General features: G+C 41.9%; 1 protein-coding gene across 1 annotated transcript; it reads left to right on the top strand.

Annotated features, from left to right (window-relative positions):
- Positions 1 to 8382: 8382 nt before the first annotated feature.
- On the top strand, positions 8383 to 14526 carry A4GNT (alpha-1,4-N-acetylglucosaminyltransferase). The gene is made up of 2 exons (XM_055320919.1): positions 8383 to 8790; positions 13912 to 14526. Exons 1-2 carry the CDS (start codon positions 8383 to 8385, stop codon positions 14524 to 14526), a joined length of 1023 nt encoding a protein of 340 aa, XP_055176894.1.
- The last annotated feature ends 341 nt before the right edge of the window (positions 14527 to 14867 follow it).

Below are 14867 nucleotides of genomic sequence, written 5' to 3'. Positions count from 1 at the left end.
ACATTCTTGATGGCTATGTAAGGTTTGGGAAACAGGATCATATTTAACTGGCATGGCTGAGTGGAGAACAAAAAGCGCTGTCTCCAGAAACACAGAGCTAAAACAATTTTCTTTTCTTTTTTTATGATTTTATTTACTTATTCATGAGAGACACACAGAGAGAAGTACAAACATAGGCAGAGGGAGAAGCAGGCTCCTCGCAGGGAGCCGGATGAGGGACTCGATCCCAGGACCCCCGGATCGTGACCGGAGCTGAAGGCAGACGCTCAACCACTGAGCCACCCTGGTGTCCCTAGAACAATTCTCTTAAACATGCAGAATAGTTTAAAATATTGCCCCAGGACCAGGGGATCTTTCTCTGGCCCAGACTGCCTGATTTTTAGTAAAAACTTTTTTTCAAGATTTAATATTGATAACGTCACTCCTTTTTTTTTTAATTTTTTATTAATTTTTTATTTATTTATGATAGTCACACAGAGAGAGAGAGAGAGGCAGAGACACAGGCAGAGGGAGAAGCAGGCTCCATGCACCGGGAGCCCGACGTGGGATTCGATCCCGGGTCTCCAGGATCGCGCCCTGGGCCAAAGGCAGGCGCCAAACTGCTGCGCCACCCAGGGATCCCAACGTCACTCCTTAACATGCTTCAATTATTCTCCCAGAGGTTTGTTCCCAAGTGTTAGGCTGTGAACCCTGCAGTGTGCTGCCTCTGTCCAGCCATCCCCTCACTATTCATATAAACGCAACACCCCAGGCTTTGTTTTGGTGTCAGAACAATGGGGAAAGGAATTAGCAGTGTTGATAAGGTATCACCATAAGGGTTTTGTCCTATTGATAACTGAACGCTTTTTAGCAAAATTTATCAGTCCCACTTGCTCAACAAATAAGTTAAAAACTGGAACTATGGTCCCAACGTTTTTTTTTTTCTTCAAGACTTAATGTTGATAAAGTCACTCCTTAACGTGCTTCAATTATTCTCCCGTGGGTTCCCTAGTGTTAGGCAGTGCACTGCAGAGTGCACTGCCTCTGTCCAGCCATCCCCTCACTATTTGTATAAATGCAACACCCCAGGCTTTGTTCCAGCTTCAGAACAATGGGGAAAGGAATTAGCAGTGTTGATAAGATATCACCATATGGGTTTTGTCCTATTGATAACTGAGTGCTTTTTAGCAAAATTTATCAGTCCCTCTTGCTCAGCAAATAAGTTAAAAACCGGAACTGTGGTCCCAAAGTTCCAAAATAAACAGGACACGTATTGTTGGTTTAAATATTTCCTTCTTACAGTACATCAGGGTTCAAAGAAACTACAGAATTGAGAAGTGTGCTTTTCACGTGTAATTCAATTCAACAAACATTTATTGTTAAAAATGCCTTTACCTTTTCCTTCTCAATACAGTGGGTCCTTTATGGCAGAGGGAATTGAGGCCCATACACGGAACTATTTACAGTTGAACTTATCTGAAGTTATCCATAGGGCTAGAATGTTGGGGAAATTTCTGCTGTAGTTCTGTGGTTTTCTTCCTTGTACTGTTTCTTCTCCTTCTTTTTTGGGGGGCACTAGTTCCAAACACCCAAAGAACAGCATTATAAAATACAAGGGCCTGCTATTGTGTGGTGAAGACATTTTGATGAATTTTAAACAGAGTGAATGTCACAGAGGGTCAGAGAGCAGGGACATTCCTTTGGTGGTATGTAGGAGAAGCTATGGATAGGTGGCATCCAGGGTAAAGGCACTGACGCAGGCTATGGCCCCAGGGTTCAGGGTTTCCTGGAGTCCATCCTTAGAGCCTCTAGGGATCTGTGGAGTCTGGTTGGGAGCTGCTTCTGGAGCACCTGACCACAAACACAGAAGGTTAGTATCTGGAATGGACCAGATAGAGCAGAAGGGTGAGCAGAAGGAAGGAGAGGCAGTCCTGCTCATAAGGGATGAGGGAAGACTAAAGGGATGGCTCTGGGGGCTCTGGGAAATTTCTGATAGAGTGGCTCATGTGACAGGAGGCCTCCTCAGAGAGACTTAGAAAGGACCTTACTCTGTGGCCCTGAAAGCCCCCCCCGCCCCCCGGATGCCACTGACCGACTGCTGGCTTCTGCACATGTCTCATCACCTCTACCACAGGGCTGAGGATTTCCTTCTTCAGGGTTTACTGGGAAATAGATTCCATTGATCTGAAAACAATAACTTAATGTTTGTCATCAGAGTGTCCAAATGCATCTACAGTCATCGTATTCTTTCTGCCCCTTCTTCACTGTGGTGGACGGTGAGTGTTGCTTCTTTGCCTTACAGAGCACTCGTGCATGCCCACGTGAGCCTGAGGTCCGTTATCTTCCACAGCTTCTACCAGGGAGCTGAGGCTCTGGGCAGACTGGAGTCTTGTCCTAGTGCCCTCAGTGTGGGGTGGGTAGAGGCATGACTCTAAGCTCAGTGCTCTTTCCATCATACCTTCTACTTAGTTCTTGGGTAGACTGGTTCTACTTTATGTGCTTAGGATTTCACTGCATCACCAATGCTTACTTCCATCTTGTGACAAAAGCCACCAACTACTTCACTGTTCTCTGACTGGGCCACTTGTTCAGTGATTTTGGCCACTGTGTAAGCAGTTGGAAGGCACTAGGTTATGTGAGTACCCAAGATATAGGCACTAGGAATATATCATATAATTCCCCCCAAATGGAACCCTCTAGTTACCCCAGAGTTGGGAGCAGGAGCTCTGTTCTCTCCTCTCTGTAAGGAAAGAAAACCAATCTATCCAATGCTAGGGAGCTCTGGAAAGATGCTCCCAAATAACACTGAGCCTAGAATTGATGAGGTTCAGAGAATAAATTCAGTTGCAAAGAAAGAGGTGTCTGTGTAGACCCAAAGAGCTGGCCTGGGGAGCCTTGGGTGCCTAGGAACAAGAAGCCATAGATCAGTGGGACAGCTTTACCTTGATGTAGGACCTGCTGTGTCAGGATCCAGAGTCTGCTCAGGAGGGGTCCTCCCTGATTATACCCGAGCATCCAGGGGGAACTGTGGATGGCTGATCATGGCTGGGAGAAGGCTCTGGACTGAAGATAGGTGACTCCCTGAGCAGAGGATGACTCCAAGGAACATTACTAAGTGTTCATGTCAGGGGTGTTGGAGAGCAGACTGCAGAAGGTAACGCCGTCTTGGGAGATGTGGGGACTGCCATCAATGGAGGTGATGAAGCTGACCTCCTGAGACTGACAGGAAGTTCACATACCATAAGGGGGACCTCAGGGCAAAAGCACCCTTCCTGCACCTATGGAACTGAAATAAGGGAATCAATTCTCATTCCACATCACCAGGACCTTGGATGACTGGAGTTTGTCCATTGCTTATTTGTGGTGATGGTTTTTCTTTTCTCTTAATCAACCTTGTGTTTGCAAAGTTAGAATCAATCTATAGGGTTGTCTAGTGAGGAAACTTGCCCATCTCTCTGCCCATGATTTTGATAGAAGCAAACTGCCCAGGTGCATGATCTGCTGGCTCCTGGGTTCTGCTGGGATATGTCTAACCCTCCTGATAGTCCACAGACACACAGGATTAGTGTACAGGTCACCTGATAGATTGTGCAAGCTCATTAGATTCCCCAAGTCTCTGTGTCTGGGGGCACTTAGTAAAGGGAGAAGCTTCCTGGCAACTTCTTGTGTTTGGTGTTGAGCTTCTGCCAATGATTTAATGCCCTCCCCCACCCCGCCCTGTTGCTGAATTGGATGATTAAGTGGCGATTTATCAGAAGGTATAGCAGGAAAAACTTGTCGTCATTGCTAAGATCTCAGAAACTAGGTAACCGCAAGTTCCTGGCTTAATGGTGATAAAAATAAAGGGCATTTTCAATTTTTTTTTCATTTTCAATTTTTAATGTCCGTACGTCCTGCTCCTGGGCTCCCAGGGAAGCTATACTTTAATATCTATCAAGGTCAACGTGACTTGGCAAAATCTCAGAGTATGGGACTTATTTCTGCCATGAACATACATCATACATCTGATTCGTTTAAAAAATAACAAAAAAGGAGCATTCCAAACACAAAGATAAGAAAAAGAAAAAAAACCTCCCTGGTTCCCATAATTTTTAAAGCCATACAGCCTTGCGTATACTAGAAGCTTAAGATAAGGCCTGCATCTTTCTGAAATGTCCTTTGTCTAATGATTTGTAACTTTTTAATGTATGCCAAATGTTTCCTCACCAGAGCACTCTCTTCTTTGTGAAGATTGTGTATCTTGGGCAGCTGTCCTAGCCTGGGTTCAAATAAAACTCTTTCTTTTAAAAATTCTAAAAGATTTGTTCAATTTGCATCGACATTTCTTGGTATTGTCAGCAGGATGTCAGAGCCATGTTCATGAGATCGCCGGGGGTTCTTCTGGAACTCAGGCTTGGTACCAGCACGAGCCCATGGTGCCCTTCCAACTTCCCAGCAGCTCACAGGTGTATCAGGTGCGTTCTCCTGCTATCTGAACCTCCTCAACTGGAGTTGATGGTCCTGACTTTTATTTGAGCTGTTGAGGGCTACCAGTAATATCCTCTAGGCGGAGATATCCCAGAGGGGTTGGAGCTGATGGGCTGGTTGTTTTAATTTGGCATTTTGCTAATGGACATTATTAATATAAGGCTTGACTAAATTTTCTGGCAAGAAATATGACAGATTGAATCACTTGGCTCCAAATACAACGGACACTTACTTGCTCCTTCAGGGAAAATGGTGCTTTCAGGTGACTGGAAGCCTTGGGGATGTGTCTCTGGAAACTTCCACAGGCTTGACAGCTAGCGCATGGGGATCCTCTCCTTGCAGGTGCTTACTTAAGTGGGAAATTTTCAGTAAGGATAACCTGAGTCTCAGATGGCCTAGATGGGACTCTTTTGACATGTTTGAATTAGTTTTCTTGTGCACAAACTTAGAGAAAGCCAATTATAAGACTAAACAACCAGAAGCGAGGAAGCCATTTGGTTCAATCAGTGAAGCCCCCAACTTTGGGGCGGAACCAATGACCAATAGAGGTACTCTTTTGGTATCTTTGGACAAAACTGGTCATGTTCTAATTGAAAAATGGAAAATGACTCATTCAAGGATCCATAAATTATAATGTTACCTTGTGATTAGATTTGTTTGACAAAAGAGAGATATTGGGAAATTGGGGTCTGTAATGTCTTCTCCACAAACATGAGTGAAATGAAGGCTAGACTTCAGTTGCATCTTGTTTGTGTATATGTGTCCACATGTGTTATAAATGTGAGATATTTTCTGTACCTCCGGATGGTATTGCTAATAATTCATTTGTAAAAGAGTTCTGTTTAATTGGCTTTATGGCAAACACTTGTAAAAATTGGGCATTCTAAAACTCAGAAGAATAAGAACTAATCCACATGTTTTTCAAGTTCATGTGATCCGGGACAATCTTTGATAAATTAAAATTCAAGGGTTTTGGTAAAATACACAAGTCTTTAGAATTGTCAACATTAAATTTAAAACTTTTATTTTACCAAGGTTCACTGAAGGTCAAATAAACTCTTTATCTCTGTTGCAATTTGTCAGCGAAGATTACTTAAAATGATGGTTGATTTGTCTGTCTCATGAAGTATTCATGGGTAATTGTTAAGAGCAAATGGGTTGAATAAATAAAAAGTGTTTTAATAAAGTATAATACTGAAATGTTAATTACTAAACATAAGTTTCTTTGCTTTTGGCTTCTTATCACAGAGAAACTAAAGATAAATTTGGGTCTGCCAATAAACATGTTGTATGTTTTATTGACAACTGTGCTTTGAAAAAATGCTTTTTTAGAAATTATGAAATGTCCATAAATTGGCCAATTTAAAGAATTCTGATGTAACAGACAGTTCACAATTGGTTACTACTTAGTTTTCACTGGAAACTGAAGTTTTTAAGAGTTAAAATTCTGATAAATGTGATTGAGACTGTTGGAAATAATACTGAAAGCAACTCCGCATGTAGGAATTTGGAAGATACAGAAGAAAGGTATAAGGAATGAGGATATATTTTTGTTGAGGAAAACAATTGTCTTGAAATGAGAATTTGTTGTTTAGAGAGGGAAAACTTAGGACAAATTCTAAGTGAAAAAAGAAAGTTATAAAAGGTTTGAGAAGGAGAATCTTTGGAAAATAATTTTATACACTGTCAGGACTAATATTGCAATGAGTGAATTTTAAAAGTACACTACTATAAGATTGGAATTTGGTTTTTCTCTCTTAGACTTTTTAAGACTAAGTTTTCTTGGCTTGTTGGTCTGGTCTTGATAAGAAATTCTAATCAAAGTTTTTTATTTCTGCCCAGAAAAAGCAAAGTTCTATGTTTTGTCTTCATCAGTTTTTTGATTACTTAAGAAAACTAAAACTTCTCAATATTTAAAGAGCTGAATATTGTTAACAACTATGTATTCTGTATTTGCTTTTAGACTCTCTTATGGCCACCTTTGTTAAAAAGATTAAGGTTTTCTTTTTTTGGACTAATTGTAAGTTTTATGTTCTGTAATGATCTGTAATCCTATTTTTAGGCATGTACTCTAGAAACTTCTGAGGTTCTTAATAAACTACCCTCCAATTCAAATTCTAAATGAAATATTTTTGATTAATTAGGCTTGTTTGTTTGGTATATTAAGTTACATAGGAAGCATTGTCAAACAAATAATGATAAACCTTCTTAGGCTATATTGTGTGGGTAAATGCTATAACTGTTGCAAAAATTCTTTAAAATTCCTAAAGTTTTAATATGTCCTGGTATAATATCATCACTTGAAATTCTACTTATTGAAATGTTGTGTTGAATGTTGAAATTTGGAAATAACCAAATTTCCTTGTCAAGTTTATTTCAATGCACTCCCATCAGACTTTAACCATGGACATTTTTGAGTCTTTTGTCATTTACAGTTATTGTCCTGATGCTCTTGCAAATCTGTTTCAGCTTCAAGGAGATTCACAAAAAGGACTGTTGATGAACTCAGGTTTCTATATCTTTAAGATCATAAAACTAAACTGGGAAGGAATTTCCAGAACTAATGGAAAAATTACATTCAAACAGAATGGGAATTAATAACATGAGGCTGAATGAATTGAAAAAGATGATTATAGTTTTTATGAGTTTTGTTTAAACATTGCTTTTTCTCTAGTGTTAGCTCTTCCAGATTCAAGGAAACCTTTTCTCCTAATCCAAGTTAATAGAAATTTGATAAAATATTCCTTTGTAAGCAAATAGAAACATTTATCTTTTCTCCCTATCGAAACCCTCCTGAATTCAGAAACTCTGAGTGTTCTTTCTCTCAAGGCAATTATAGTCATTTACATAAATCCAATGAGAATCTGTTCACCTTGTAACAGGACACCATTGAAAACATTGGCTGTATTACCAAGGCTTTAACTGGAATATCGTATTTGAGAGACACATGAGTCGACTCAGATATGACTGGAGAGCTTTAAGGAACTAAGGTTGACTTTATGGAGTCAATAAAGCCCCTTGAAAATGTTGGCCTGATACCTTGCTCATAGAATTCCCAGAAGCCTTACCAGGTGAGTAAAGGTTCCTGGCAGATGCAGGAACCTCAGGATATTTTGGGGACCTTAGGAAGAGAGGAATTCACCCAAAGCTGCAGGTATTGCAGGTGAATCTGATGGTAAGTATTTGGTATAGCTTTTGGCCTCGAGAGGCTATTAAAAATTCAATGTGAAATTCCTTATAAAAAGTTCCAGCAAAGCAGATTTTTAAAAACCCATTTGGTCAATATCACTATTCTTGCTGTAAATAATTCAGCTAAATTTGTTAAAAATGGACTTTTTTCTTTTTTTTACAAAAATGAATTTGTTTTAATTTGGCTATCTTTACAGTGCCTTTAGGGAGAAAAATTAAGTTTCAACAACACATCTTTGTAGATGTTGGATTCTAGTTCTGATTAATTATCTTTGAATGTTTACTGTGTGCCTGTAAAACTGGGCTGGATTCTGAATTCTTCTGGTTTCCTCAAATACCTGCCTATGACCCTCCGAATAAAAGTTTCCAATTTTCTCCCATTCTCTTGACTTGGAAGCACTGAGACCTAAAACCGTCTTTTTCCCTAAAGACCCGCAGCCTGAGGCGAGACAACCTGAAGTAAACTTCGGAAAAATTTCTACAACAGCTCAACATATAGATGCAATGATTATTTTCCTGTTTTGAATCATTCTCAAATTCCTCAGATCAACCGTAGTGAATGTATTTTTCTTTTGAACATCACCGTGCTTGATCTGATGATATTTTACTTAGGATTTACAAACTCTAATCTTAAAAGTGGTATTCATGTCTCGTTTTCTCATGTGTTGTCTTTATCGGGTTTTATGAATGCATTTTTGTAATGAGTTGTGTTGCTTTAAAGGAGCAGGCCTGGAAAGAGAAGCAGATATGCTGAAGGAGCTCCATCTCTTCCTGTTGGTCGTCCTGCTGCTTGTCTGTGCCTTCTTCTACCAGCTAAGCCTGAAGTCCAGCTGCTTCTTCTGCCTTCCTCCCCAACAGTTAGAGCAGGACCCAGGAGCCCTCCTGGGCAATGGGCACGGCATTGTGTTCATAGAGACCTCGGAGAGAATGGAACCAACTCCACTGGTCTCTTGTGCTGTGGAGTCTGCAGCCAAGATTTACCCCAGGCAGCCTGTGGCATTCTTCATGAAGGGTCTCTGCAATACCACACGGCTGCCCTCCAACTCCACTTACCCAGGCTTTTCCCTCCTCTCAGCAATAGACAATGTTTTCCTCTTCCCTTTGGATATGAAAAGGCTGTTTGAAGACACACCATTGCTTTCATGGTACACTCGCGTAAGTGTTCAGAGAATCTTAGAATGACCGCATTGGGAGCAACTGCAGACAATGAGTCCAGTCTCCCTTATTTTATGGATTGGTAAACTGAGCCCAGGGCTCAGTGTCAGACATGGGACTAGAACCCAGATCCTGGCCTTGATTCTATAGCACTGAGTCCTGATTCAAATAAACAGGAGAGACTTAAGTCAGGTTTCTCTCTAGCTTTGTGTCTTATGCCTCCAGCCTTATTTCTTAAGAATGAGGTTTCTTTTGAGACTATCCTTAACTGAATGAGTTTCTGTGTCTTTTCTGGAGGTATAACCACTTATTTTTCATTTACTTAAACCCATCTATGTAAAACTTTTTTTTTTTTGTATCTGAATGGGAAACTAGGCAATATTTAATTTGAAAATGATGTGAATAGAAAATTCGTGAAGAATCAGGTGGAGTGCTGCTATATGAGATTGAGTTATATTAAGATATGACCAAGAAACTTCTGGAGCTCTTGAGAATTTTGTAATCTTCCCCTCAGTAACATAGCATAATATGGAAATAATATTTCAAATTAAATATTTCTCTCATAGAGGACCCACGGTCGGATAATGCTTAAGGAAATTACAGTAGAACCACTCAATAACTCCACTATGCAGGCTTTAGCTGGGAATGTTATGAAGACTATAATACAATCTGGAATAAATACACTTATATTATAATGTGATTGTAATTATTTTAGCTACGTACCACCTCACTCCCCACCCCACTGCCCCCCCGGCCCCGTCCACGTGGAAGAAAAAGACCTAAGGAAAATAACACAATATCAGGTTGTGTGATTGGATTAAGAGTACATTTAGTGATGAGAACATGTTAATTTTAAAAATAAAATTACTTAATAAAACTAAAAAGTAATTTAAAAATCGATATCAAAATAATACCATTTGCTTGTCATATAAAGTCCTTTTTGAGTTCTAATCGTAGGCTAGACCAAATGGCAGCAAACATTTTCACAGTAAAGTGCCAGATTGTAAATACTTTAGGCTTTGCAGGCCCAGAGGCAATAGTGAGGCCATTATGCAGGTACTCGTGTTACTTTCCTGTGGCTGCTGTAACAGATGACCATAAACGGAGTGACCTAAAACAGCAGACATTTGTTCTCTTACCATTATGGAGGCCAGAAGTCCCAAGTCCACATCACTGGGTGGATGTCAAGGTGCTGGCCAGCCCCAGTTCCCAGGGAGGCTCTAGGGAAAAATCTTTCTTGTGGAGATCTGCGCATTTCCCTTTTCTCTCTCTGAACTTTCCCTCTACGTCTTTCTTTAAAGGATACTTCCTTTTTTTTTTTTAAGATTTTATTTATTTATTCATGAGAGACACAGAGAGAAGCAGATACATAGGCAGAGGGACAAGCAGGCTCCCTGCAGGGAGCCTGATGAGGGACTCGATCCCTAGACCCTGAGATCATGCCCTGAGCTAAAGGCAGATGCTCCACCAGTGAGCCACCCAGGTGTCCCTAAAGGATACTTCCAATAGCATTCAGGTACATCAGGGGAACCCAGGATAATCTCTCCATCTCAAGATCCTTAATGTAATCACATCTGCAAAGACCCTTTTTTCATATGAGGTGACATTCACAGGTTCCAGGATCTAGGACCTAAGGTCTTTGAGTGGCCATTATTCAGCCTACCATCCTAGGGGGAAGATGCCCTTGCATCTACTTACTGTCAACTAGAGGCATTTTCTGGACTAAGCTCCAGACCAGTTTTACTCTTGGCCCCATGTGACTTCTAGATCCCAGTGTGCCCATCTCTTCTCTGGAGGAGCCTGGGAGTCTTAAATCGAGGCTCATCAGGAGGCCATGGAACAGCTCGAAAGACTGAGATTTCATCTGCAGCTGCCAGCAAGGGGTCCCCAACAAAAGGTGGTGATCAGCATGGGCCCCTGGGAGCTGGGGGGCGGGGTGCAGGCCAGGGAGGCAGGCCCTGTGGCTCTCAGGGCTAGCCTGCTAGAGAATGTTCCAGGAGGACTACACCAGCACAGGCAGTGCTTTGGCCTACTTTCCCCACACCTGGGCTAAGTGAACATTACCTAAACTGTGCTTTGCTCCTGGGACAAATCTCTGCTCAAATTGTTTTGGAAGATGCTGCATATTACCTGCTGCCTTTTTTTCCCCACCTCGCAGACCACTCATAGACATGAAGAAATTAAAGCCTCTGTAGTTCTAAACTAAAGAAACATTCATTTGATTCAACCTAACATTTTCCAAACTTATTTGAGCCTGGATATCTTTCTCAGTTGGACATTAATGTTTTCTTGGAGCTGATGTTCCATAGAGCACAGTTTAGGTCCTCTGAGTTGCACTTCAATTTTACAAGTGTTGAGTTTTGGGAACAAAGTAGGCCCTGGGACACAGAGCCCTAAGGCCCTGCCCCATCTGAGCCTGCAGGGTAGTACACCAGACCGTGTGTCTGCAGAGATCACACCATGATACCTTAGGGGTGCTGGCCCATGGCATGTTCTGCCCCAGTTAGGCCACCTCAGGATAGCTGGGGGCCAGCTCTTGGGGATGGCCCAATGTGCCATCACTTGCTGGTGCCCACTGGGTTTGCTGCACTGACTTGGCAACTGTAGCTCTGGGAGATGCCAGGGGTTGAGTACTGTGGGGTGGGGAGGGGCTGAGTAGCATGACCCCTAATCCTCTTCTAGTGCTCACCCCCAATGGAGCTCTTGTGTTTTAGGTTGATGTTAGTCCCATGCTCACAAAAAGGCAGATTTCTTCCTCCTCTTGTTCTGTGTGGCTTTTGATATCCTATGTCTCTGGGGCTGTTCACTAACAATCGCCAATTTACAAAATAATCAACTTTACTTATTTCTACTAAACCTTGTTTCTTTTGAACAAATGGATCTCTGGAGCTAGACTGCTTGGGTTCAAATCCAGTCCCTGCCTCTCTCACCTTGGACAAATTACTGAACATCTTATTGCTTTCAGCTTTTCACTTGAAAAATGGGAATAACCATAATGCCAGTGTTGAGTATTTGTGTACATTATGAAGAGCTTGGAATAGTTTTTGATGCATTTTTGCTATTATTATTTATGAGGTTTTCAGCCATTGTATATAATTCTGGTGAAGTTAATGACTTGTGTAAAGATTTCTGCAAAGTATTAGTTGACCTGCTTGCATTTGACTTTACAGCAGAGTTTTTTTTTTTTAATAGTAGAGTTTTAAAGAATGTTTATTTTGTCAAGGGCAAATGTTTAAGTACAATCCTTTTTTTAAAAAAGATTTATTTATTTTGGAGAGAGAGAGATAGAGAGAGAGGCAAAAGGAAAGAGTTTTAGTAGACTCTTTGTTAAGCACAGAGCCTGACATGGGTCTCAATCCCATGACTCTGAGATCATGACCTGAGCTGAAACCAAGAGTCAGACACTTAACTGTGCCACCCAGCGTCCTTGTTTATGTTTCATCTTTTAATCAACATATTTCAATTCAGAAAAATCTATTTTGGGTGCATCTGGATGGCTCATTTAGTTAAGTGTCTAACTCTTGATCTCAGCTCAGGTCTTGATCTCAGGGTCATGAGTTCAAGTCCCGTGTTGGGCTTCCACACTGGGCATGGAGCCTACTTAAAAAAAAATCCATTTTGTTTTCTCAATTCAAAATTTTAGCATTCCATTTGGAATGTTGCCATTTATAGTGATTAATTTTTATTGCTTTTAGAGTCATTTTCTGTTTTGCTCATGTTTCAGCATTTGCAGTCATCCTTGACTTCTATCTCCAACTCCAGTCCAATCCATCTGACCAGCTTCATCCTTACTGTGTGCTCAGAAGCTGACCACTTCCACAGCCTTCCTAACTTGCCTTTGTTCTTCAGCCCTTGCCACCTCCCAAGCCCCACCCCTGTTGTCCACATAGCAGCCAGTATGAGCCTTTTAAGACTAAGTCAGGTCACTCCCTTCTTCCAAACCTTCCAAGTAATTTCCGTCTTTACCGCAGCCTGTGTGACCCGCCCTTCCTCCCCACCCATCCCTCTCTGCTCCCATCTCCTATCCCTCTCCTTCACTACTCTGCTTTGGCCACACTGCCTCTTTTCCGTTCCTGTACACAATGAGTGTGCTCCCACCCTGGGGCCCTTGCACTTGCTGTCTTCTACCTAGAACCCTCTTCTCTGAGATATTGGTATGGTTCACTCACTAACTTTATTCAGGTTTCTACTGGAAGCCAAGATAAGATAGGGCTCCACCCTGCCCCCTTATCCAGGTTTTTATCCTTCACAGTCCTTGTGAACACCCAACATATTATGTATTGATTTGTTTATTGTCTATCTCCACCCAGTAGGGATTTTTGTCTGTCTGTTTACTTCTATCTCCTTAGCAACTGTAACAAAGCTTGGCGCATAGCAAGTTGTCCCTCAATGAATATTATTAAAAGAATGAATTAATGAAGGAATACATGCATGCCCTTTTAAGATTCTTCTTCTTCTTCTTTCTTTTTTAAGAAGATTTTATTTATTTACTCATGAGAGACACAGAGAGAGACAGAGACACAGGCATACAGGTAGAGGGTGAAGCAGGCTCCATGCAGAGAGCCTGATGTGGGACTCGATCCCAGGACCCAGGGATCACAACCTGAGCCAAAGGCAGACGCTCAATCGCTGAGCCACCTAGGCGACCCTCTTCTACCAATTTCTTAAAGAGCATACATATTGGTCTGTTAGATAGTTTCCTAGTTTATTTTTTTCTTTATTAGTTTTCAGCATTTTTAGGGTTTAAAACATTCTTCCTTCACAGTTTCATATTTGTGGTTAATGTACCCCCTGCTGAAAATGCCTCAAAGGGTTTATTGTGAAATCCTTGCTGGATTTCTTCTTTATCATTCTACTGCTTCAGTTTTTTAAAAAAACAAATGCACAAAATTTAAGAGCTGCTAAAATCTTCCCATTGTTACTGATTGCTGTAAACTTTCCACTTAAAGGCAAATTTGGAGGTGGAGGTAACTTTGGTAAATTTGCAGAACTGGTCTTTTGTCCAGTTGATCTTTGAGAAGCTGGCTTGCTTCCTTCTCCTCAGCTACCCTGGGCTGGCTTCTCACTGTGACACCCTCCCTTTCCCCTGCTGCTGTGGCTGATTTGTTCATGTTCCCGCAGATCAACGCCAGTGTGGAGAGCAACTGGCTTCACGTCAGCTCAGATGCGTCCCGCCTGGCCATCATCTGGAAGTACGGCGGCATCTACATGGACACGGATGTCATCTCCATCAGGCCCATCCCTGAGGAGAACTTTCTGGCTGCACAGTCTTCTCGGTACTCTAGTAACGGGGTGTTCGGGTTCCTCCCCCACCACCCCTTCCTGTGGGAGTGTATGGAAAACTTTGTTGAACACTACAATTCAGAAATCTGGGGCAACCAGGGTCCCAATTTGATGACCCGGATGTTGAGACTGTGGTGCAAACTCAGAGACTTCCAGGAGGTGAGTGACCTCAGGTGTTTGAACTTGTCCTTCCTGCACCCCCAAAGATTTTACCCCATCTCCTACCCAGAGTGGAGGCGCTACTATGAAGTCTGGGACATGGATCTTAGCTTCAACGACTCCTATGCTCTGCATCTGTGGAACTACATGAACAAGGAAGGAAGGACTGTGGTCAGAGGAAGCAACACGCTGGTGGACAATTTGTGCCGCAAGCACTGTCCCAGGACTTACAGGGACCTGATTCGAGGCCCAGAAGGGGGGACACCTGGGAAGCTGGGTCTAGGTAACACTTAGGGCTGACGCTGGGTCATTGCTGCTACGTTGTAGATCTGGACACTTCCTAGAGCGGCAGCTTTGTGTTCATGCCCATGTTGCCCAGGATTACAATCAGCTTTCTCTGTCTGTAGTAGAAAAAATCCCAAAGACCACTAGTGTGTAAAATACAGAAGCGTATTTCTCTCTCATGTAAAAGAAGTCTGAAGGCAAGGTGATTGGTGGGGGAGGTACGGTGGAGGAGTATGGCCATCAGGGACCTGGGTTTCTTGCATTGTTTTGTTTGACATTTGTCATCCTTAGTGTCCATAGCCCATGGTCCATACTGCTGCTTGATCTCCAGCCCATTATATCTGCATTTC

Source organism: Nyctereutes procyonoides, unplaced genomic scaffold (assembly GCF_905146905.1).
Source record: "Nyctereutes procyonoides isolate TBG_1078 unplaced genomic scaffold, NYPRO_anot_genome, whole genome shotgun sequence".
Classification (NCBI taxonomy): domain Eukaryota; kingdom Metazoa; phylum Chordata; class Mammalia; order Carnivora; family Canidae; genus Nyctereutes; species Nyctereutes procyonoides.
Note: the sequence above shows the minus strand (reverse complement) of the source record. Positions and strands in the feature narration are given on the sequence as shown.

Bases quoted from the DNA above. Each gene is read 5' to 3' on its own strand.
- A4GNT (XM_055320919.1), top strand. From the start codon at position 8,383: ATGCTGAAGGAGCTCCATCTCTTCCTGTTGGTCGTCCTGCTGCTTGTC. The intron at 8,791-13,911 runs GTAAGTGTTCAG...ATGTTCCCGCAG, and splicing joins TGCTTTCATGGTACACTCGC to ATCAACGCCAGTGTGGAGAG.